The 24,538-nt window shown below is 40.5% G+C and overlaps 1 protein-coding gene across 1 annotated transcript in view; it reads left to right on the top strand.

The window, feature by feature from the left end:
* Nucleotides 1-24,538, top strand: part of tubgcp6 (tubulin, gamma complex associated protein 6) — a 40,924-nt gene that overhangs the window by 7,666 nt on the left and 8,720 nt on the right. The window contains exons 10-20 of the mRNA XM_050072766.1: nucleotides 4,271-4,410; nucleotides 7,538-7,687; nucleotides 9,314-9,395; nucleotides 9,858-9,946; nucleotides 13,474-13,589; nucleotides 15,689-15,827; nucleotides 15,942-16,040; nucleotides 16,149-18,006; nucleotides 18,861-19,022; nucleotides 22,377-22,545; nucleotides 23,380-23,521. Coding sequence (XP_049928723.1) covers nucleotides 4,271-4,410; nucleotides 7,538-7,687; nucleotides 9,314-9,395; nucleotides 9,858-9,946; nucleotides 13,474-13,589; nucleotides 15,689-15,827; nucleotides 15,942-16,040; nucleotides 16,149-18,006; nucleotides 18,861-19,022; nucleotides 22,377-22,545; nucleotides 23,380-23,521 — 3,146 coding nt within the window. The remainder of the gene's footprint in view (nucleotides 1-4,270; nucleotides 4,411-7,537; nucleotides 7,688-9,313; nucleotides 9,396-9,857; nucleotides 9,947-13,473; nucleotides 13,590-15,688; nucleotides 15,828-15,941; nucleotides 16,041-16,148; nucleotides 18,007-18,860; nucleotides 19,023-22,376; nucleotides 22,546-23,379; nucleotides 23,522-24,538) is intronic.

The following is a 24,538-nucleotide window of genomic DNA, read 5'->3' as shown; positions in this document are numbered from 1 at the left end:
TACAACAGCTTTGGAGACCAGAGCCATCTCCGCTCTGTAAGCCACAGGGACAGACACAAATAAATAATTTTCCTTTATTCTTTTCAGTTGGTACACCATGCTGGCTGTAACAAAACCTTTCTGAAATAAATTAGTTTTTTCATACATTTCGTCTCCTGTAATTGCCCTTGACAAATCTGGTCTAGCTGAATTATTATATTTTAGCCCAATTAATGACTTTGCTCTTTAAGGAGGGCAGAAGAGGAGAGTTAAGACAGGCGGAGATGATCCTCGCAGGGCAGATAAATACAGACCCGTCTGTACTCTTCAGGAACTGGCTGACTGAAGGTTTAACAGAATTTTACTGTTTGATATGAAGAGACATTCATTTCTTAACGGCTCAAGGCAAATTTTATTGTGAGGGTAGCAATTAGGGCTTCAATTATTTTTATATCTGTAAAAAGATTATTTTCTCATTTATAGATTTACAGATTAATCATTTGGTCTAGAAAACATCAGAAAAGAGAAAAAATACCCATCACAGTGTCCAAGAGAGTAAAAGGGGATGTCATCAAAATTACATTTACTTTAATGTATGATCAAGAAAACCTGTAAATTTTCACATTTATGAGCCTGGAACCTCCAAATTGTCTGATATTTTTGGTTATCAAAACATTTGTCAATCAGCTAGTCGATTACTCGTTGCAGCTCTAGTTATAATAATGCAACAGTATTGTATCCTATTATATTGATTAGAATAGGAATGATAGTTTGATAGATAGTCTTTATTGTCCCATGGGGAAATTTGTTTTCACAAACTGTCACAACATTTGGGTACACAAAAACACCACCAACAAACACCATGCACAAACACCACCAAACATTGAACAACCGACACATATATCACACTCAGGAGGGCTGGGTCCATACAAGGTTATTGGGGGAGGTTATTGAGTGCAGAGATGGCAAAATCATCTATTTTTCAGATCATGTATTTTTCGTGTAAACAAGATAGAAACATATTAAGGTAGAGGTGAAACAATTTACAGAACAGAATTAGTTAACTATTTTCTTACTATTTTTCAAGTAAAAATTCCCAACTTTCTGGCTGGTGCCACCTTTTTAGATGTAAGGATTTGTTTGTTATCGCTGTCATTTATTATAGCACAAATTCACAAAGAATGAACTGAGGCTGCTGATACCACCATGATTTGCGCATCACTCACAGCAACCACTATATTTCCCGTTTTAATGTGCGAGTCACAAAAGATACTGCAGTACCGATGTTACACTGCAAACATGCCCATAAAGCTTTGCGTCTGAGTGCAGTTTGCCACATGGATAATTGCTATCTGACACAAAAAAATGGCAAAGTAGCCTGGAAATCGAGACTCAAATCTAGAAAGATTTTGAGTCTGGCCCTCACCGATACACCCTTCCTATCCAAGGGGTGGCACTAACTGGGGCATTTCAAATGCTGCCGCATGCAACTGGATAGCACGATAGCCAATCAGAGCAAAAAACAAGGTGACGTTTTCATTGCAGTAAGCCCCATGGGGCTAACTGATATATTATGCTTTTGCCGTATCCCGTCGGCAAAACGGCTTTACGGCACACACGCTGTCGTCATCATGTTACGCCTGTCCAGAGCCCGCCTCTGTCAGATAGACTGATCTGATTGTTCCAATGGCGATTCAGCGGGCTCTGCTCGTCGGGGCCAGATCCCCGTGCAGAGCAAATTCGAATTTGCTAGGGGCGGGGCATCTGGATTTCCAGGTTAAGGGCAAAGTATAATTGTTGCCTTTGCACCAAGAACTCAGTAGGGGTGTAAATTACCAGTTTCATCATGATACAATATTATATCGGTTCTTTGGAAAACGATACGATATGTGCAGATATTACAAAGTCTGCCACAATACACTTTCAATCCGGTGTGATTTGGGGCCTGTGATGGATATGAAACGATAAAATGCTCAAATAACAGTCACAGTCAGTTACAGAAGAATCTGCCACTCCTTTCTTTATTGCTTTTGGCCAGAAAAGACAAAAACAACATATAAATAATGTAAGTAACTGTAATTGCTTAAGTGCAGTGAAGTTTACTTTAAACTGACTCCAATTAACACATAAAACAGTAAAAGTTAACCATCAGGGCTTTCTGCCAGAGAGACCTTCCTGAAAGAAATCTTTTCATTTTAACCCAAAGCATCATCTTTTTCCTAAAACTTCAGGACTATGTGGCTGAAAACCCTGAAGGCAAACTTCTCCAAACAGCCATAAAACATGGATTAACAACAACATAATTTAAAACAGGTATCAAATTCAGCTCAGTAACAACTGTCAAGGTTCATAGACACAACAGTTGTTTTTTTGCGAGTGACACATTATTAGCTTAACCATGTTTTCATTGCATAAATTAGCTTACCTGCCAGCAGACTTTTTTTCCTCCACTCATAGCTTCACAAATTATATGTAACCTTATTAATTTTCTTACTTAGTTTACTTTTTCTCTCGACAGAACAGCTCAGTTGAATTTCAGCCTACATGCACGTTTTCTCAGTCGAACACTGTTGAAACAGAGCAGCTAATACTGCTGTAGTGAGAAGTTAGCGGAGTGAGACGGCCATAACGTTACGTCGTGTTTTGTCTTGTAACGCCATTGTTTACGTACGGCATGTGCTCTGTCTGTTGACCCCCTTTTTTTAAATTAAATTATTTTCACACTGCTGATTCCCCAGTAAATGAAATTACCCCCATCATCTTTCTCTTCGCTTTTTGCCATCCGCCATCCAAAATGAAAGCGTATCCTAAAGATGACCACATGGATCAATGTTTTCACTTTGCATCAATGATACTGGATTGTTGAATCGATATGTCGATCCAGATCAATGGATTGTTACACCCCGAGAACACAGTAGGCAGAACGATGGCAGAGAGAAAAAACCCCTGAAATTTTCAGATCGAGCGTTACAGGTCCTGACTGACGACGTGCAGAGGCATTTCAGAAAACTTGAAAAGAAATGAATGAAGAAATTTAATCATGACAGAGTGCTGTTGATGTTTTAAACACACTTCAGGCTGTAGAAGAAGATGGCATGATTTGAATCAGAACAAAAAAAACATTCAGTTACCAACAACTTCTGAGGACGCTAAGAATTTCACTGTAACTGTGAGTGTCTATTACGGCTGATCTTGTGAATTTGAGTGTTTGGCAGTAAGGCTTATTTGCATAGAAAGGGACCAATTTTGCGCCAAATTTATGCATATTAGCTCATTTAAATGCGTGCAAATAGCACAGGAGCACTGAGATGCTATTTGCTTGTCACTACAGGTAGGGGTGCATTTCACTCTTTACAGATGCTTTGAAAATTACATGGTTTCTTTTTGTTTTATTTGTGAAGGTTTAGCAGCTGCAAAAGCCTCGCTATCCTCCCAGGATGTGTTTGGGTTTTGGATTGTTGGGGGGACAAAACTACATTTGAAAATGTGGCTCTGGCAAAATGTAATGGCCATGTCTTTTACTATTGTCTGAATTTTATAAACATAACAATTGAGAAAATGATCAACAGAGTAATCGATAATGATAGTAATCGTTAGTTGCAGCCCTGTATTAGGTAAATCTTTTGTAAGCAAACAATAATCTTGATGAAAGCCTGTTCCCTAAATGAGTACACGCTGTAACTGCCTCATTTTGGCAGAACTCCATAAATATGGTTTTATATGAATCATTACAGCCTGTCCAAATATTGTATGTCATGCAACACCCCATTCAAGGTCAGACCATCACCTCGGCTTTGTCTGGCTAAGAGGTTCATTTGCTCATCGGCTACACCTCATCAACTCCTGCAGTGAACCTCTGCACTTCTCGCTCCTGCTTTTTGGAGGACACACAAATGTCATTGTTCTCCTCGAAGTCCGTCGGCCAGGGAAGCAATCAGCGGCTAAGCTTTCTTGGCAAGCCGCAGGCTTTCTGTAAAGAGCTCTGGAAGCTCAGTGCATTCATGTTCTCTTATGCTTTTTGCTTAGGATCACTGAGCTAAGCGCTAACAATTTCCAAGTGTTAATTCAAGCGACCAGAGTTTTGCCATGCCCCGTAAGTCATACTAATAAGGAAAAGTTTTAGGCCCAGTGCAGTCTGACTATTACTTCACCACTATTACTATTTTTTTTTTTTTTTTTTTTTTTTTAGTTGTGAGTGTGTTGTATTGTTTTCTGAGGCATAATGGAGCAGCAAAACCAGTCGGTCTAAATTGTAGAGCAGCATGTAATAGGTGTCTTTGAATCTGTGTAGACAAACACTTCTGGATCCAAGGCTACACTCTGATCTCAAAAGACGTGGAGGATTGTGTGCCCATCTTCCTGAGACACATTGCCAATGATGTTTACGTCTGTGGAAAGACCATCAACCTCCTCAAGATCTGTTGCCCACAGGTTTGTTTTGCACATTTAACACATTCATGTATGCAGACGAAGGATTTTATGCAGCTGAATGTTGTGTAAAGATATCAATGCATATAACCTAAATTAAGTCTTAATTTATTCAGCACAAAGAGAATCTTTGTTTGCGGTGAATAAATTAGGCATATAAAACGTTAAACCTTAAGATTATCCCCGACCATATTTGATCTGGTTTTCTTGCTGTTTCAATGTAACGTGGCGGCTAAGGGAAGCACAGATCCACTCTGCCATCCACCAAATCCACACTTATCTACCTGCCACAACATGCTCTGCCCATTTAGAAATCCATACTACCCAAAGGGGATGGGACAAAGAATCAATACAGCAACATATGGGGACACACGCTCTTGCAAAACATTATCAATACACATGCATCGCCATAGTGATAAATTCTCTTGGGGCACTGGAGCAGAGGTGTGTTCATCATTTATTGCAGACATTTGAACTCTGAACTGTTTCACTGTCTGTCACGACAGACTTTTGCCAGTTTGAGCCCAGCTTTGTAAAATCCTAATCAGCTTTTTTGTGCCAAGTATAGCACATTTGGCACATACAGGGAATTTGACCTTGGGCTCATGTTGCTTTCAGTGTACAAACACAAAATGGACTTTCAGCTTTGCAGCTAAAAACAAGGACGACAAAGCAGAACAAGGTGAACATAAATACTTGACGACTATAAAGTTTTGAATACTATAAGAGAACAAGTGCCAATTGCAGTAGCTATAACCACGTATGCACATGTATCCCCCTTTTGCCACCCCCTCTTTTAGCCAGTTGGCATGAACACAGCCACACTCCTGCACACACACACACACACACACACACTTGAGCTCCATGCCAAATTCAGCCTCCCAGGGTGAAAACTGTGGCCGCCAAAGGATAGGGGAAATATTTTTGGAACAAATTGCAGACCAACCAACCAACCAACCAACCAACCAACAGAGGTAGAGCTAGTTATAGAGCTGGTCGCAGCTAAAATAAAAAGCCAGATATATATTTTCTTGGGATGCACGATAATATCAGCACGTCATCGGTGTTGGCTGATATTGGCTTTAAAATGAACTAATAGAATCAGCCAACATGCTTTTTATTACTTTACTACTTACACTATAAGAGTATGCATGCATAATATGGTGTTAACTCCACTACAGAAGAGACTTGATGATCACTAAAATTAGGTGGGGAAAAAAGTGGATATGATCGATATTTTTATTGGTTATCGGCCAAATAAGATGTTAGATATCGCCATATCGGCAATCAGCAAAAAATCCAATATCGTGCATCCTTAATTTTTTCCTTTTTTTTGGCAGGGCTAACATGATATATCGAGGGCTGAAACAATTATTTGATTAATCGTTCAGTCAATATACAGAAAAATTACAGTGAAATATTTTGAAAATGCGAACCCTTCCCCTATAAAATGTGAGACTTTGCTGCTTTTCTGTGTTTAATATGAGTGTAAACTAAATATTTTGGTGGTTTGGAACGTTGGTCAGACAAACAAGACATATGAAGACAACACCTTGGAATTTAAGAAGTTATGATGAGCATTTTCCAGTCTATTCTGTTATTTTTTAGACAGAATAAATGACTAGTAAATCAAGAAGAAGATTGCCAAATTAATCGTTCATGAAATAAATCAGTGGTTCCATGAATCAGATAATGATAGGGTTACAACTAACTATTATGTTTGTCATCCATTAAGCTGCCTTTTTTTCTTGTTTACTCTACAAAACATCAAACACCAAACCATTAGTATTGTGCAGCAAAATGTCACAATTTAAAGTAAGGATTTTTGCTGAAGCTTTTGATATTCATGATTTAAAAATGACCAACATTATGTGTCCATTTTCAAATGGCTGGCTTTACATATTGCCTGAACAATGGACTAATCCATTTCAAATCTACATGATATTATTGCACGTCTCAGAGCTGTCCATATGGTGAAACCATTGGTATTGTGCACTACATATAGTCGATGTATTACCATGAGTTTCCATGTGATTTCCAGCACTGCTGCCTGCAAATCACCGGCATAAAACCCTAAGAGGTATTCTTATGAATGGACGCCCCACTTGGCATGATGACAGCCAGATTATCTAGCCAGACTAATGGAAATGGAAGCACTGAAGTTTTTACGTAATCTAATTGTATTTAATTTCCTCTCTTCTCTGTGACTCGCTCACTGATTCAACGGCACATTATGTTTTTTTATAACTCGACCTACCTGACCTGAACCGCGGGGCCCATGCTCCTGACTAATTAGGATTCTGTAACTACAGTGTTTCTCTATATGCTAATTTCCACAAGTGTCGGGGTCTGTTATTCGTGGACAATCTGCAGGATGGCTATGAATACATGTTTTTATTTATTTTATTTAACCTTTAGTTAACCATGTAAAATTATGCATTGCAAAAGTGAAAGGATTGTTGCTGATGTGCCAAACAAAGGCTATCCGCTCAGTTTGACGTGGCTAGAGATGACATATTTTTAGAACAAAAGTACATTGTGGCAGAAGTTTTGAATAAAACACCCACTGCACTACTGGTTTACTGTGTGGGATCAGCTGTGGGAATTAGTTATTCAGAAGAATTTCCAGACAATACACTGCAAGGCACATTGATTTCTTCTATAGCTGATAAAACGTAAACTCTTTATGTCTATATGTTTTACAAAAGGTACTGGAGCATTAATAATTTGTTAAATTATTTCATCAACAGAAAATGAACTATTTTGATAACCGGTTGTTGTTTTTCAAGCCGAAACACCAAAAATTTGTGCTGATTCCAGATGCTGTGCTGTGTCTTTCTCTAATATGATACTATAGACACTTTTTACTGGGGTTGTAACTAACAGTTATTTTCATTGTTCATTAACCTAGTCGATTATTTTCTTAATTCTCTTAATCAGTTAGTCATTTGGTGTATAAAAGGTCAGAAAAATGTTGATCAGTGTTTTATCCCAAAGCCCAAGATGACATTCTCAGATGTCTTTTTTTGTCCGCAGCCCTAAGATATTCATTTTACTATCACAGAGCACAACACTTAAAACAATGAGCGTCCTTTTTAGTACTAACATCCTGTTCACATTGTGTCCACAGCACTACATCTGCTGGTCGGAGCTGCCGGTTCCTCGCATTGCAGTCACATTTTCCCTCCGGGAGGTGGAGGAGATTGAGAGGGACTGTGCTGTGTACCGTGGACGCATGGAGAGGGTTGCTAAGCACAGTGCCATCAGCAGGGAAGAGCAAGTACTGAGACACATGCATATTGTTGCCATACAGTAGCATCTTACCTGTGATATTTACACATTTTCTTCTGCTGTCTAAACTTATGGTAATATTGCTTCTCCTCAGTTACATCTGACAAGGGGTTTGGTCAGATTACCATAAATAAAGATATATGAATGTAGGGCTGCCCCCAATAGTCATCATTTAGGGCCATTAGTCGACTAGTCGCCTGCATGTTTACAATATTAATTTAATTATTAAATGATATATTTTGGGCGGGGCAACACAATGGTTTGAGTTGAAGGTGTGAGAAAGAATAGTATCAGTAACATTGTTAACACTGTGCTACATTACAGAGAAATACAAAACCGTACTAATGAACCTTCATTAATATAGGCCTATATTTTATCTACAAGTGCACGTCACACACTGAGCGAGCCGCCTGTTAATGACGCTGTGGGCTAATGGGCATGTAGCTACTGACATGTTTCAGATGATATGTCATGTTTGTGGTCGACCATTCTCGGAACCCATCGGCTGTATTATGGTTTCCGACTTCCGTTTCCTGCCCGACATGTTATTAACTAGCCTGTGTAACAACCACAGGTACCAGCCCTGGAAATTAGGGGCCGTATACAATCCGCGTCTTTAAACACCTGGAACACGTGAGGTCAGGCACTGGGCGCTACTCTTGTGTCTTTTTTGTGCAAGCTTTCAAGAGCACGACAGCAGGTTGAGTCTAAAGTTGCTAAGCAACCTTAACAAGCAGTGAATAGCCTATTTACTTGAAATCCTGAGTGCAGAGCTGATCTTCTTCCAGAAGCTTTTTATAAGTGTGTAGACCTGTCATCAGATGACAGGTGTAAAGCTCTGGGTAGCCCTGCACTAAAATAGTCAACTTCTCCATGTTCACTCAGAAGAAGGGAAAGATATCTGTGGGCTGTGATTGGTTTGTAACGTGACTCCTGTCTAACTGTCCTGTCGTTTCAAATTAAATTCCAACATGGTCCAGTCATATAGGTTTTGATTTACTTTGATGAGGTGCAGCTCCTAACAGAGTTTCACGTTTGTTTGTTTGTTTGTTTGTTTGTTTGTTTGTTTGTTTTTCTGCGACAAATGAAATCTTGCCGACTAATGACCTTTCTGGTCGACTAATGTTTGGTCGACTGTTTGGTAGGGGGCAGCCCTTTAAGAATGTGTTAGACATAGCAGTCAACATGGTGTATTACGTTGATTAGGACATGATTATCTCTCTGCTAGCTAATGGATTTTTAAAAGTCAAGGGAAGCCTAGACTTCAGGAAGAGAAGAAAAACCTGCAGACAAGTCATCACACCGATATTGTCTCTTTAGAGAGGGGGGGGGGGGAGAGGGAGAGGGGAGTTTCTTTTTTTACATAACATGATCCATGATGGTGACACTGCCCCTCAAGTACTGAGAGTTTCAGCAGCGAGTCATTATAATGATGCAGCTGAAGTCTGGGGCTTGCACGCTGCTTGATTTAGTGTAACAACCTGGTGTGTATGACCTATATCGTGTGTGTGCTGCTGGCAGTGCTGACTGGCAGAGGTGTGGAGGAGGAGAGGTGAGCTACAGGGCAGCTGGATAGATCTTTGTTAATGATGATTTCTTGTCTGTCTATTGTAAGGCCCAGCGAGCAGAGCAGGCACGCCAGGAGCTGATCAATCAGGTCAGAGAGTCAGCAGCCAAAACCCTGGAGAGCATCCGTGGTTAGTGTTACACCTGCACACACACACACACACACACACACACACACACACACACATACACACACACACTGCAAGTATAATTTTATATACTGCTTGATGTATAAGCACCCCCCCCCATATAACCCTCAGTTTCTTGACTCTTGACTAGCAGCAGAGGTGCTCATGGGTAATAGCAATGAGGAATGGCTTACAGCACTATGGGCTGTGAAATCTAATCATCGCTTGCACAGTTTAGCAAACTCCTCACATCATTTATTACTCCAAAAAATGTTTGGGAGGTGTGGTGAAAAGTCTGGCCTGATGCTCTGTGCGTGTCTTGGCATACTTGTGTGTGTTTGCGTGAGGCAGATGGTGATATTGTTTGGGGGTGTGTTTGTGCGTGTGGGAGAGACAGAGATGTTATGTACTTTTCTGTGTGGAGGGGAGTAAGCAGCCCACTGTTATTTCTCTCGGTTCCTGTAGGGCGCCAGGTGTCACAACGTCTGGCTGAGGAGGCCAAGAAGAGGGAGCGTTTTGAGGAGCTGAAACAACACCTGGAGCAGGAGCAAGAGGTAGGTGTGTGTGTGTGTGTGTGTGTGAGAGAGAGAGAGAGTGCGAGACTAAAAAAATGTGTGTGAGTAAGAGCAACAGAGACTTAAAAATGTGTTTGTGCATGCATGTGTCGAGAAATGTGTGAGAAAAGATGTTGTCGTGTTATGTGTCTGTAAGAGAAGATGTTGTGTTAGAGGGAGAGAGACCAAAGCAAGGCAGTCTCTTAGTCCCTGTATTCTGATAATTATCCACTGTTAAACCTGCAACAACACATTTTTTGGCCATTTTTAGGCAACGGAAACAAGATGTGGCACCAAATTACCTTTTGAGTTGATACAGGAACTTATTAGCAAACAGTTACTATTTACACATCAAAGAATCTCAGAACAACATCATTAATTTGGAGATGTGTTGGCTCTACTAACTTTTGAGGGAAATGTCTGTCTCCTTAGCTGTTAAATGTTACACTACGTTCATCAGCTAGTTGCTAACTCTGTTTTTAGGTTAGGTTTTAGAGTGTTTTTTTTTTTTATGAAAACACCTGCTTGCTGTGGCACTATAAGAGTGAACTAAATCAATAAATATAATATATAATATAAAGACTTTATTAAGGACACAAGTAAGAGGTCCATAGTGACTAAAAATACATAAAGACAGACAATAAAAACAACAATGCAACAATACAATAAAAACGTACATCAATCACAGTCATAGCAGCCATTATCAACCAGATGTAGTCACGGAGGGACAGACATCAGGTAGGCTATCAGACTGGAGGCTATACAGACTGGAGCGCCAATGGCTCCACAGTCTTGAAGAGAACCGAAACGAGCTCTTCTTACCGTCACACAGGTACAATATGATGTCATTTCCTGAGGCCGACAGCCTGCACATAAATTTGTACATGAGATTGCGTATTACAGCAGAGCAGTTCGGCACCCCAACATTCACAAACATCTCGCTGGCACTGCACCAACGGGGAAGCTTTAAAAGCATCCTCATGGCATCATTATAGGCCACATTTAGTCTCTGCATGTTTTTTTTGCTATAAACACGCCACAAATGGGCAGTGTACAGAGGAGTACAGTATGCTCTAAATAATGCTACCTTAACATGAGTAGTGCACATGCTAAACTTCCGTGCAAGCTGATTGGCCTGCAAGTAAAGCTTGCGACACTGCCTGTTAATATCTTTATCATCTGTCAGATCGTTTACAATATGATGGCCAAGATATTTCACCTCATTACATTCTTCAAGAACAGAACCAGATAAAAAGAAATCAGGGAAAACTAATTTCCTATCACCTTTACTTCTGACTATCATAATGTTACTCTTAGTTGCATTATATTTGATGTCGAAGTCAAAACCATATTGTGTACAGACTTTCAATAGCTGTTGTAAGCCAGCACTGTATGGGCAAAAAATTACTAAATCATCAGCATACATAAGGTGATTGATTAACATAGAGCCAACCATGCACCCTGTATTACATACATTCAGCTGCTGTGACAAGTCATCCATATATACATTAAAAAGAAAAGGGGACAAAATTCCACCCTGTCTCACCCCATTACTGACTCGGAAAGGTTCTGACACAGAGTTTCCCCATTTTATCTGGAAGGTCTGATGGGCATACCAGTAGACAAGAATTCTTAAAATCCACGTGGGGACCCCTCTAACACGCAATTTATTAAACAATTTTTCATGATTGATGCGGTCGAAGGCCTTGGAGGCATCGATAAAACACATAAAAATAGTTGAGTTCTGTCTGCTGTATTTGTCTAAAATTTCTTTTAAGGCAAAAATGCACGTCAGTGCCATGTTTCCGTTTAAAACTAAACTAAAATAAAATAAAGTTGCAGTCTCTACAACTAAACAGCTAAAAGCACAGACTGTATAAAATAATGGACATGGCTACCATGACCTCACCCATTGGTGTGTGAACTCCTGTTTTAAAGCCTCAAGTTTGGCATTTTGATAGTCGTCATCTTGGAGTTTTTTGGACCAAGTTTGGACTAGTCCTCTCACCATAACTACTTTTGACAGATGATATATGTTGTCCCAGAAATGATTGTGATAAACAATATTATTGTCATTTAAAGCCCATTTTTTGCCACCGATATAGTGATAAAAACAGCATAATAATACAAGTACACCCTTTCAAAGAGCAATAAACTTTTAATTCGACAAGAAATTACATCTATAATCATTCAGCTTAGGCACTGTGAAAAAACACTTAGGCACTGCATCAAGTCTTAAAATGGTCGGAGGAACCCTGCTGTTTTCCCTCGCATCATGTCGGTTACAATTTTTGTGACATTGTTAAGTAAAAAACACAAGGGCAATATATGGGCATGACCTTGATCATTTTTGCTCACCCTGATAGGCCAATAACGTTATGATCGTGACAAGGCAAATTTTGAGGAGAGGTTTGAGCTAACCCTAACGCTAGCTGCTAGCTTGGCTAGCACAATGCATTTACGGCTATGGTTAACTGTGATACTGCTAATGCTAACTTTAGCTAGTTAAAACCAAGCTCAAAACCATTAAAACAAAGTTAACTTACCAGAAAAACTGAACATCTGACTCATTATAGGGTCTTTAGGGTCCTTAGTCATTAGTTCCAAGGTCCATGTAGTTTAATCTATTCAGCGTCATACTTGATTTTGGCCATGTTGTCGAGCTAGTTTGCTGTCTGTCAAGAAGCTCTCTCACTCTACAGCATGAAACAGTATTTTGAAATACAAGTTCTGTGCCGGAAAAACAAAGTGTTTTTTTTTTGTTTGTTTGTTTTATACAAACTTGCAGTCCATTCAGACTGGACATGCAACCATCCAGTTGGGAATCACCAGACAAATACAATTAACTTTTACACACTAAAATAGCGTCAGATATGGCTACAACTATACTCTGTGAATCTGGGTTTACGCCATGGTTAGATTACCTAACCAATGTTGTCACCGTGGTTGTGACAGATGGCACCCACCTTTCACGTAAAGTGACCAAGGTCTTCATCATGCATAACTTTTAACCTTAATAACACGTAAAAGGGTGAGTTGTATACAAATTCACCCCCTGTGAAGTCACAAAAGTGGAAATTAGCTATAGAAACCAAAACAGTTTTTTGTGCCAGGCTGTAAATATGTTTATGTCTTCTGTAATGTTGGCCATTTTAACATGGAGGTGTATGGGGATAGACTCGCTGTAGGAGCCAGCCTCATGTGGCCATTAGAGGAACTGCAGTAATTGACACAGATTGTTGCTTGGCTAAAAAGTAGCTATAAAACTCTACAAAATTGAGGGGAGCTGCAGATTCATCACTGTAGGCGAACCCTTTCACATTCTCATTTGATACATAGATATTGTAATAATATTGATTATAGGAGCTTTAAAATCGACACATCTCTCTGATCAGAAGTGTCTCTTTGGGTGGGAATAATGTAAACAGAAATTTTGATTCATGCACTCCACCCACAGCTTTTGCAACCCATTTTAGAAGCTGAAAGCATTGATTCGTGTATGTATGTGTGTGTGTGTCTGGCACCAGTGGCGAAGTGTAGCCAAGAAGAGGCAGGAGGAGGATGACTTCAGCTTTGCCAGAGAGCTGAGGGACAGAGAAAAGAGACTACAAGCCCTGGAGGAGCAACTGGAGCAGAGAGCCAGGTCTGACTGCGTTTACAGCCGCGACTAGAGGCGTAAATGTTTTATTGATGATTGATTAATCTCTGTTAAGATTTTATTTGATCTAGAATATATTAACTAACTGTGCAAACATGGTGGGGCATCAGTTCCATCTGTGTGGGATATTTCGGCAGCTGGGCTTGTGCCGATTTTCCACGCAGTTGGGATAACGCCATGATGCAGCAGAATGAGCAAAGTGATTAGAGCCTGTAATGTGAGCACAAGAGTATTTCAATAAGATGGTTAAAGTTGTTTGTTAGCTCTGTGAGGTGTTGGACCTCACAGTCGACCTGCACCTGTCCTCTCTTCACCTCATCAGTTCACAGTGGCTTCTTTCACCGTTCCTGCCTTGCACTATTATTAGTTCAATATTGTCACAGCACATCCTGAATAATAAGTCTTTCATTTAGACAAAACAAAATGTATATTTCACATTTAACAGGCCTTTACTGATTAATTATTATTATAAACCATTAAAGTGTCTGACAGTTGGTGTTGGAAATTGCTCGAAATTGAATTCTGAGCCATCACAGAGCCTGAAATCACATATCCACACACAGGCTTATTGCAGACCAGTACGCTTATCAGAGTCCCTCATGAGCGCCATGCACATGAAAGCTTATCATCGTAGAATAGAAAGAACACTGATTGCTGGATGATTTACACTCAGATTTAAATATAAATTATTCAGTATTCAAATAAGACATTATTTATAGTACGATGGAATATCAGACTTGTCTGCAAAAATCACATCAGCCAATCTGTGTTTAGGAAGAGCAGTGAATATTAATATTGTCCTGTCCTTTTATGTAAGTTGAGTACGAATATGAAGTTCACTGGAGCAAAGTAACCTGACGGGGAAAAAGGACTTTTTCGTGAATTAGAGATTGTATATTTAATGCACAGTAACCATGTGTCCTAACAGGATATCATGATTGGCATTTTTAATGATTCCAAGATGGTTCTGGGTCCATAAATAATATTAAAATAATGTCTAAAGTACACATTTACTTATAAAAGGTCTTAAAAAATATTAAATTGTAAATTCAGATTAGGGTTGCACAGTATGCAAAAACAATCATATTGCGATTATTTTGACAGATACTGTGATGAGTGGCTATTTTAGTGTTAATGATAATTTCTGCATAATTTTCACCGAAGAAAAAAAATTATACAAATTTTAATAATGTGACTTATTGTGGGGCCTGTACCAAACAAGCATGTTCCCTGATGCCTGGAATATGATTTGTAGGTCTCTGCTGCACCACAATTCTTCATTTATAAAGGCATGTTGAGACATATTTGACCTTTATCAAAAATTGCAGCTCCTGCAATTTGGAAATTGCACTTGGCTATATTGCAATTTCAATAGCATATTGATTAATTGTGCAGCCCTAAGTCAGGTTTGATGGGTCACTGTGAGAATTTCTGGTGTTAATACTATTGGAAACATCCTTTTTAACAGGAAGGAAACGATTTGATGGGTGAACAAAATTCAACACCGCACCTTGATGTGCGCAGTGCCCCAATTTTTGTCCCCTCTTCGCACAAAGATCACACAGTGAATCTGCATCGTTAAACAAAAGTCTTGCAAGCCAGTGTGTGTATTAGTTTATGAGAATTGGATATGCAAGTGTATTGACACATGGCTATAGAATAACGATAGCTTGTGGTGGTTTAAGCCAGTGCCTGACATTGCTTACGAAGCAAACTGTGATGTATGTTGAAGGTGTGTTACACTTGGGACAATGGGGATTAAGGCGGTGGAATCACACATGTACAGCCTCAAGCACAGAGTATTGTCATCGTATTTCCATCACATGCTTGGTCTTAGATGTCATTTAAAGTGCCATTTAAAAGGGCTTAAAAAGTCTTAATTTTAATTTGCTTATACCTGTAGACGCCCTGGATTCATTGATAAATCAATAAAAAAACAGCAGATTAATCGATGATGAAGATAATCGTTAGTTGCAGCTCTACGTGACATAAACCCTTTCCTAGACATTCACTTGCTAAAGTTTGCTCTGGATGAAACCCTCAGCGTGATTATTTACATGTGTGTTACTGCTCTCATATTGCAGGAAGGAGCTGATAGCTCAGTACAGCCGTCTGTCAGAGGAGGCAGCCCGCAGAGAGAGACGGGCCATGTGGCGGGTGCAGCGAATGAGACTTGACGAAGCCCGGGCTCAGTTCTTCATGCATGACAGGCAGCAGACTCAGGTTTGTCATAAATTAACATAGAAAACAAACACGGAGAACAAGGAAGAGACATTAAAGAGATTATTTAAAGTAAGGGAAAACGTTTCAAGCAAAGCTCTCATGACTTCTTTCCAGGCAATTCTAGAGAAATATCCTTTAGGCCAGGAGAGACCTCCCATGGAAGTACTGCCACCTGTTCCCTCTGTACAACAGACTGCATCACAACCAACTCTGGTATGGCAACACACTGGTTTTTGAACATTAATCCCTAATTTTTATTCACTGAATTATGCTCTGCAGAATAGTGTGTTGTAGACGTCCTCATTTCTCTTCTCTTAATAGGGATCTCTGGATCCGTCTGAGCAGCAGCCTGTGGAGACTCAAGAATCTGATGTTGTATCGTCACCACCTGACCCCTCTTCGCCCGCTCTCACTCAACCTACAGTGGATCCTGACCTCATCTCTGAGAACATCGACATCAATGATTTTCTCCCCAAGGCACCAAATCCTGACAGTCAGCAGGTGGACGCGGCCCTACAGGAGATCGGCTCTGACCTACCTGAAGTGTGTCCTACTCCACAGTTAGTAGACTATGACTTCAGTGCCCCCTTTAGTCCGCTTGAGGGTATCACGGGCCAAGCCTCAGTCCAGCCACGGCCTCGCTGGGGACCTGCAGTCCAGCCTGACTTGATGCAGAACCACCCCTCTGTTTCTCACATCCCCACAGGAGAAAACATTTCTCAAGTCCAAGATGGTCTCCCTACAGCCAGCACTGTCGGCCAGGCATCCAAATGTAGCTTTCCTGTAGGCCAAAACACCCCAGAGGAGCCCCAAAATACATCTAAAGCAAGCGTTGATGGACATTCCTCTCAAGTCTCTGTGCAGCTAGTAGATGGGAGTAGCTCAGTGGCAGAAAATAAGCAGACGGAAGTTGAATCTATGACAGAACAAAAGACTGAAATAGGGAATTTAAAAACTAAAGAAGAAGGTAAACCTGTTGAGGCTGCAAAAGACAATAATGTGGCTGCCCCGTCAACCACACCAGAGCAAGGAGGCAATGATAACTGTAATCACAAAGCAGTGACAAGTCTTACTGACCATGGTGGGATTGATCCACCTGATGCAAGCACTCAAGACCACAGCACAGATGCTCAAGATGTAGCTGGTGATAATACTTCTTTGCCAAACATTAATGTCTCAAGTGCACACCTAAAAGCAGGTGAGCTGATTTCAGAAGCTGTTGCCCAGCAGCCTTCACCTAGCATCCACGGACATTCCTCTGACGCCCACATAAAGGTTGGAGAGCTTGTATCCGAGGTAACTGCTCCTCTTCCATCCCCTAACTTCCATGGTCATGCCTCAGATTCACACATCAAGATTGGAGAACATGTTTCAGAAGTTGTCGCTCCTCTACCTTCCTCCAGTGTTCACGGTCACTCATCTGATGCTCACATTAAAGTCGGCGAAAATGTTTCAGAGTTTGTTGCTCCTCTTCCTGCTCCAAATGTCCACGGTCATGCCTCAGATGCCCACATCAAAGTTGGTGAGCATGTGTCAGATGTAGCTGCCCCTCTGCCCTCCCCCAACATTCATGGTCACAGTTCAGATGCCCACATTAAAGTTGGAGAAAATGTCTCTGATTTTGTGGCACCACTTCTTGTTCCCAACATCCACGGTCACTCCTCGGATGCTAATATAAAAGTGGGCGAGTTTGTGTCTAACATACCTGACGCAAGACCTCGCTGGAGTAAACATGGGCATGCCTCAGACTGCATGCTACAGCCAGGCTGTATGGTGTCTGGAGTTGAACCCACCTTGTCTGCTCTACCTGGAAGCTCTTACGGTCACTCCTCAGACTCAGCATTGGCAGTTGGGTGTGTAGTTTCAGGAGAAGAACCCAAACGTTCTCCCCTACCCGGAAGTGCATTTGGTCATTCTTCAGACTCAACTTTAGGCACCGGATGTGTTGTGACCAAAGCTGAACCACTTCCATCACCATTACTGGGCAGCATCTACGGCCACTCCTCTGATTCGACGCTGGGCGTGGGTTGTGTGGTGTTGGGGACAGAGCGACAACCCTCTGCACTCCCAGGCAGCACTTATGGCCACTCATCAGATTCTTCCCTTGGAGTTGGGTGTGTGGTGAAAGGCAAAGGCATCATAAATCAGCAGACGACAGAAGAGAATGAAGATAGTAAAGGTAATGAATAATATTAAGTGATGCACATTCTTCAGATGTGACTCACAACTTCGAGGGGAACACTTAAGTGCCACTTAGTGAGCTCGAGATAGTACAAGATGTTATGGTCTTTTAGTTTATTGATTCGGGTAACATTTGCATTACTCTTGTAGTTTTTATTTATTTATTTTGCATCAACAAGATACAACAGAATAACTCACATAGATAGAGAAGATGATCTTGATAAGTAGAAATACAGAATTAATTTGATTGAAGACAGAAAAAAGACAAGTGCTTTACTCTTAAGCACATAGTTCTTCATAAATACTTCCATTATCAATTGTGGTTCAATTGCTGTAATCTTCTCCTTGATATAACCAAAATAATTCTTTCTCTCCACTATGCAGTATTTTAGAGACTGTAGCTTGGACCAGGAGACTGTGGTTGTCTTCTATTAAAAGCAAAATATTACATAAATGTTTGGTATGTTTTCAGTTGGGATTCAAAGAAGTGCAGTACTGAAGGTTATGAACAGACATAAAATATATAGTCATAAGCCCTCTTTAAAGCCACAATCCCTCCCCTCATAAGTCAGATGAATCATTTTATTTTGACATAAAATGAGGCATTTAAAAATGTCGTCTTTGATATCCAAACTGTTGCCCGAGGTTAATGCTGGTTTAGGGCTTTGATTTATGTTTTTTAAGCCTGTGTACAATGTTTATACAAAGCTTCCCTTAAATATCTTTTTTAGACCTGCAAAGATGATATTGACATTTTTGCTCTGACTCATTGGTGTTAAGAAATGTGCCTGGATTGTCATTGAAGATTATGTTCTGTCTGTGTTAAAGTAATTGCTTTACATCTCTCTTCAGGTTCTAAGTCGGACAGTCCTGGTGAGCAGCTGGTGGAGTTCACGGGGTCCTGGCCAGCTGGCTTCGGTTTGTCCCCTGGAGAGAAGTCTGAGCAGGAATACCTCCTGGCTTTATGTGCCCAGTACGAAGTGGAACAATATGAAGACTGCTACAACCTAATGGGTTCGTTGAAAACATATGGTTCCTCTGGCACATAGTTAATGGGGGCAATGTGATGTTTAAGATATTTAGCTTTTTTGAACATGCTAAGGGGAAAGTTGGCAGTAAGACTACATCTCTAGACACAAAGTAAGTTCAAATAATTGTCAAAAGGGAGCATCTGAATAGGAAACGGAAGGGGATCCAAAACAGAACCTTGAGGTACTCCACATTTTAACTCTGTAGAGGAGTTATGTAGAGTAACAAACCTGTTAGATCGGACTTAAAGAAGTTACGGGCAGTGAGAGAACAAACTATTACAACTTAATGATCAATAGTTTCACAAACTAAACTATTTAATTTTCATAGTGCACATTTTGTATAAGTTTCAGTATCCTTCATGCCCTTTTTCCACCAAAGCATATGAAGGCAGGCTTTTTTAAACACAAGAAAACCTGTTAAAAATAGGCAAAAGACTGCTTTCCCAGTGCCAGTAGACCAAAGCCAAGTACAAGGTTGTTCTGTAGACAAGTATACCTATATGTTTTTTGTTTTTTTTCCTCATACGTCGCGCTTGATGTTAGCTTAGTAAACAGAGGAAAGCAGATAGAGGCCAGTGAAAATGTTAGTGATATCTTCTTTTTCATATCTCTTACTTATTCAGTCTCTTTCTCAAACTCTGTGCCAACTGAATTTTGAACGATGTTTGAGCACTGCTTGGACAGAGATGGGACGGTATTTTGTCCAGTGAGAGAGTGCAGAAGCTAAATCTTTATTCTTTTTTATTCTTTGGCTCATAAATAGAATAAAATGAAATCATTTTGTCTCGTAATTGATGGTCCTGCTTCTGCCTTTAGCAAATGACCAAAAAAGTGCAGGGGATTAAATACAGCAATTCTGCTAAGACTGCTGCCTTTCCTTGTGGACTGAAAATGGGTAAGACTAAACACCTAAAACGAAGCCCAATCAATTAATTTTTTAACAGAAAGGGTTGTAGCCTTCAGTACAAATCTTGGAGAGAAAAAAATGAAATGGGCTCCCCTGATCTTCTGATAGTAGCCTGTAGTCTTAATTGAAGAATATGAGCATATCTACATGGTTGTACAGTATGAGCGGCCTGTTAACTCCCTGATGTCTCAGAAATAACCTAATGAGAAATGAAACATCTTGTTAAATAGAGCAAAACATCACGTCAAATTGCAGAGAAATGAAGATGATACACCTTACAGCGACAGTGCTTACTTCATGTAAATTAAAACCAGCCTTTTTTACATGTACAGGAGTGATGCGTTTCCAGAGGCTGTTAAATATTTACTCCATCAGCATGCACAGAAGTTGTGTTAAAAGCTGTGATATTTCATAAGGGTGTTACGTCTGGTTTATGTTTGGGTGGGATGCATCATGGCTCGTTGAAGTAATATCCTGTCTTTTTCACTCTGCGTGTCACGCTGCTATTATTCATGCCAGCTTCCAGGGTCTCTGTGAAATCAGTCAGCCGAATACATCTTCCACACTACTGATCAAAGTCAGGAGCCCTAATTATTCAGGGAGTGAAACTATAAATATAGAAGGTGGACAAAATAACTGAAACAGCTTACAGTATAGTGCTGTTTGATGATATCACCCTGCAATAAAGACTATCCACTGAGCAGCTCTGATGCTTAATTTTTTTTTTGTTAAGAGTGTGTTAGAGAGGTGTTGATTCATCTCTTTTTAAAAGATAAATCAACACATTTTAAGACCTCATTTTAGGGCTGCAACAACAATTATTTTCAGTATGAATTAATTGTTTAGTTCATAACATTTTAGAAGTATTTAAATGTCTTGTTTTTCTGTGCCCAAAAACCCAAAGATATTCAATTTAATATCATTGAAAACTAAGAGAACAAGTGATTTTTAACATGTGAGAAACTGGAACAGAATTTTCTGGTGTTTTCACTGATAAATTTAATTGACTAATTGTTAATTTAATTTGAACTTATAAACTAATTGTTTCAACCCTACTTAGTTAAAATCATTTAAATGAAAGGCGTGGTTCGGATTTTTTTAAAGTGGGGCTGTATGAGGTACTTAGCTATAGTCAGTGTTACCTACAGTAGACGACAGTGGGCACGCTCCCAGTTTGGAGAAGCAGACAGGAGCACTGACACAGAAACTAAGCAATGTACTGCTGTGGATGAGGGTTAGCAGCAAAATGTTTTTTTAGCCACCTAGAAAAATCAATATCAGTTTGAGTGTGTGCTTTATTGAAAATATTTTCACCACTTTACCTCGCTGTCAGACAGCCCTTTTTTTGGCACTACATCTTCTCAGCTGTAGAACTTTTGTATTCTTACACGTCTCTCTAAAGGCCCGTTCACTCTCCTGCTGCAGAGGCCTTTCTGTACACTCTGGTTCTCAAGGGTGTCCTCTTTTCTCCACAGTGAACAGCATTTCATCATCACTGTCATGGTCACTCATGGTTTTTTATCTTCTTGTATTTGTTGGCTTCTCCATAAATCTTAAAAGTCTTACCCAAAAGCTGATCTACAGTGTAATACAGTGTGTGGTACACTTGTGCTTATGAGTAGGAATACAGAAGTTCTGCGATTGAGAAATGTAAAGCCAAAGGAAAGAGACTAATAGCAAGGTAAAGCATTGAAAAAATTCTCATTATAGTACACTTAGGCTGCTTTCACATCTGCCCTGTTTGGTTCAGTTCAATCAAACTCAATTTCGTTTGCTCCCTAAGTGCGGTTCATTTGGGCAGGTGTGAACACAGCAATCACACTCGGGTATGCACCTAAACAACCGGACCGAGACCTTCTTGAAGAGGTGGCCACGGTCCGGTTACAAACGAACTCTCGTTGGTGATAACGTAAATTCTGACCAATCAAGAGCAGCTTTCTCGCGTAAGGCATTTGATCTGGTCCACTTGTAAATGCTGCCGTGAGAACACGAACCAACTCTAGGCAGTTACGCAGCTTTGTGAAGAAGTTAGTCCCTGATTCGGACCAAAGCAAGACAACTCTAGGTCTGACAGCACCCTTAAACTAAAATTAATATTTTAGGTGGCTAAAATATGTTTTGCCACAGCAGTACATTGCTGAGCTCCTGTGGCTGCGCATCTTCCCGCTTCTCCAAACTGGGGGCCTGCCACCAACCGCAATTAGTGAAAGTAACACACTGACTATGGATGGGTACCTCAGACAACCCCACTTAAAAAGAATCCAAACAATCTCTTTAATAAAAGTTTCAAATGTTTATTTTGCATCATCCATTCTAGCAAAAAAATGACTTGGATAATTCGGCTTCTGTTTCCCTTTCATTTGTCTGTACATGCAGTCCTGAGAGTGATATTTGTTCAGCAAATATGCCTGTCATCACCCTCTCACACAGCTTCGTCCCCCGAGTGTCAGCTGCTGAAGCAGGTAACTCGTGGCCCCTGGGGCCTTCCAATGGACCCCACACTCCGCAGAGCCACCGACACCACCGCCATCCAACTGAGCGAGATGGTTTCCCTGCCAGTTCTGATTAAACAGGCCGTCACTACCCCGCTTATCACGCAGTGAGTGTCTGACTGAAGAAAGCTGCAGGAGTGAAGTGTCTGTTTTGTGTTGGAGAGGGATTAAAAACAAAGCATTTGTAAGCACATTTCAAGTTATTGTTTGTAAGTAAGAGTTTTGAGTGCCTGCGAAAGATGTGTGATTATTTTACCTGGAAGCAAAATGCTGTGTTTAAGAGAAGCGCAGGTGTAAGGCTTTCACAGATCTCTTGTCATCTCTCTGGTACTTCAGGCCACTTAAACTGTAGTTGAGTGCGCATTCTGCGCTGGAGGAATAATTTAAATTCTTATTACTATCCATCTTTGTAGGATCCTTTTTCTTGTTTGAAATTCCATCAGAACTCCAGACAAGCCTGTCAGTCTTCACCTGCAGTGTTTCTGCACACAGTGCAGTTTAACCTTTGTGTGTAAAGAAATGGCTTTCTCATCCCTTTCTACACACACACACACACACACAGGGGGTGCAGTATATTTAGCTTTTGGAATTCATTGCTCTAAATTTTTACGAACACATTTTTATCCCATGCTTCGAGTTTGCCAGAGATTTTCAACTCTATTTTTATATCCTCCCTGCTGACTTTTCAGTTCAAGAGAGGCTCCCCTGAATCCCACTGTTATATAAATGTGAGTTGCTTAGCGATAATTTGAAGCAACGGGATGGAGGAAGTCATCCAGAAAGTTAAAAAACGCTGGTATATTCCCCGAGCTTTCTCCGGAGCGGCTGTCTGTCATCCTCGCAGCCAGTATAAAATATGCAAGTCAGCACCGTTTTGATTTTTCTGTCTAAACCTCTCTTTCCCTAATGTGGTCATTCTCTCCTCCACCTTCCATCCCCAGTGTATCTCTGGTGAACAAGGCTGTGGTGGACTACTTCTTTGTGGAGCTAGGGGTGGAGAGACACTTTGAGGCGCTGCGTCACTTCCTGCTGATGGAGGACGGCGAGTTCGCACAGTCCCTCAGCGATCTGCTCTTTGAAAAGGTGAAGCACTTGGAGAACTGTTTCTGTCATCTATATGCAAAAAATGAGGGTGATGTATTGTATTTTCTTATTTATTGCAATTGCGGAGAGGACAACAAAGGACATCTTGGAACAAGGCCAAGTGTCCTGCTCTCTCTTGAACGCAATACATTCTAAACAAACACTTTTCTGTTTTTTGATTGATCAGCACTGCATGCATTTAGTGTTATCTGCTTTTAGCCTGAGAAACCCATTTGAGAGCAGCCGTAGGTAACCTTGTAAACCCGATGACTGTATGCATAAGCTACAAAGTGCACGCTGAATAATATCGAAGATGCACACCAAAACTTGAGTACACAGAGTTAGCCGTTATTTAAAAATGTATGCGCCGCAGTTGGAGAGCAGTTCTCTTGAGGAAGTTACATAACACTCCCTGTCATTCCCTGGTGGATGTCTTGTGTGAGGGTTTGTATTTTCTCCTGCAAAATCCAATATATAATCCCAGAGCCTGTGTGTTGCAGTTACACCACATACAGCTTCTCAAAATAGGATTGCTGTTGTGAAATACGCAGAACTGACCATGCTGAAAGCTGCTCTAATCAATAGTTTTATCATAATAATGGACTGAATAATGTGTCTGGTGAAACCCACAGAGGAGTTTCAGGGCCTTTTAACTCATTTTTTGGTTTACGGCCCACATATTTCCCCCAGGAGTCAGACCACAAACAGAGCTAAAGAAGGGTGAATACTGGACTTTTATCAGGTGGCCAAAAACACGACTCTAAATGAAGGATAATGCTGGATGTAGGGGTGGGCGATATATATGATTATACTCTGTGAATCACAGCTTGTTCCACGTGGGATGTATAAAATGCCAAGATCACCAACATCAAGTATAAATTGTCACAAATGTTTTTAAAGCCAGCAGCATGTGACTGGCTTTGGTGTTTCTGTTCTCTGGCACTCTCCCTCTCATGGACACTAAAATTAAAAAAATAACTCTGCGTTTTTGTATCTGCATTTTTGTACACCTCGTTT

The sequence above is a fragment of the Epinephelus moara genome, chromosome 20 (genome assembly GCF_006386435.1).
Source record: "Epinephelus moara isolate mb chromosome 20, YSFRI_EMoa_1.0, whole genome shotgun sequence".
Classification (NCBI taxonomy): Eukaryota; Metazoa; Chordata; class Actinopteri; order Perciformes; family Serranidae; genus Epinephelus; species Epinephelus moara.
The sequence above is the reverse complement of the archived record's forward strand: the minus strand, read 5'-3'. Positions and strand labels throughout refer to the sequence as shown.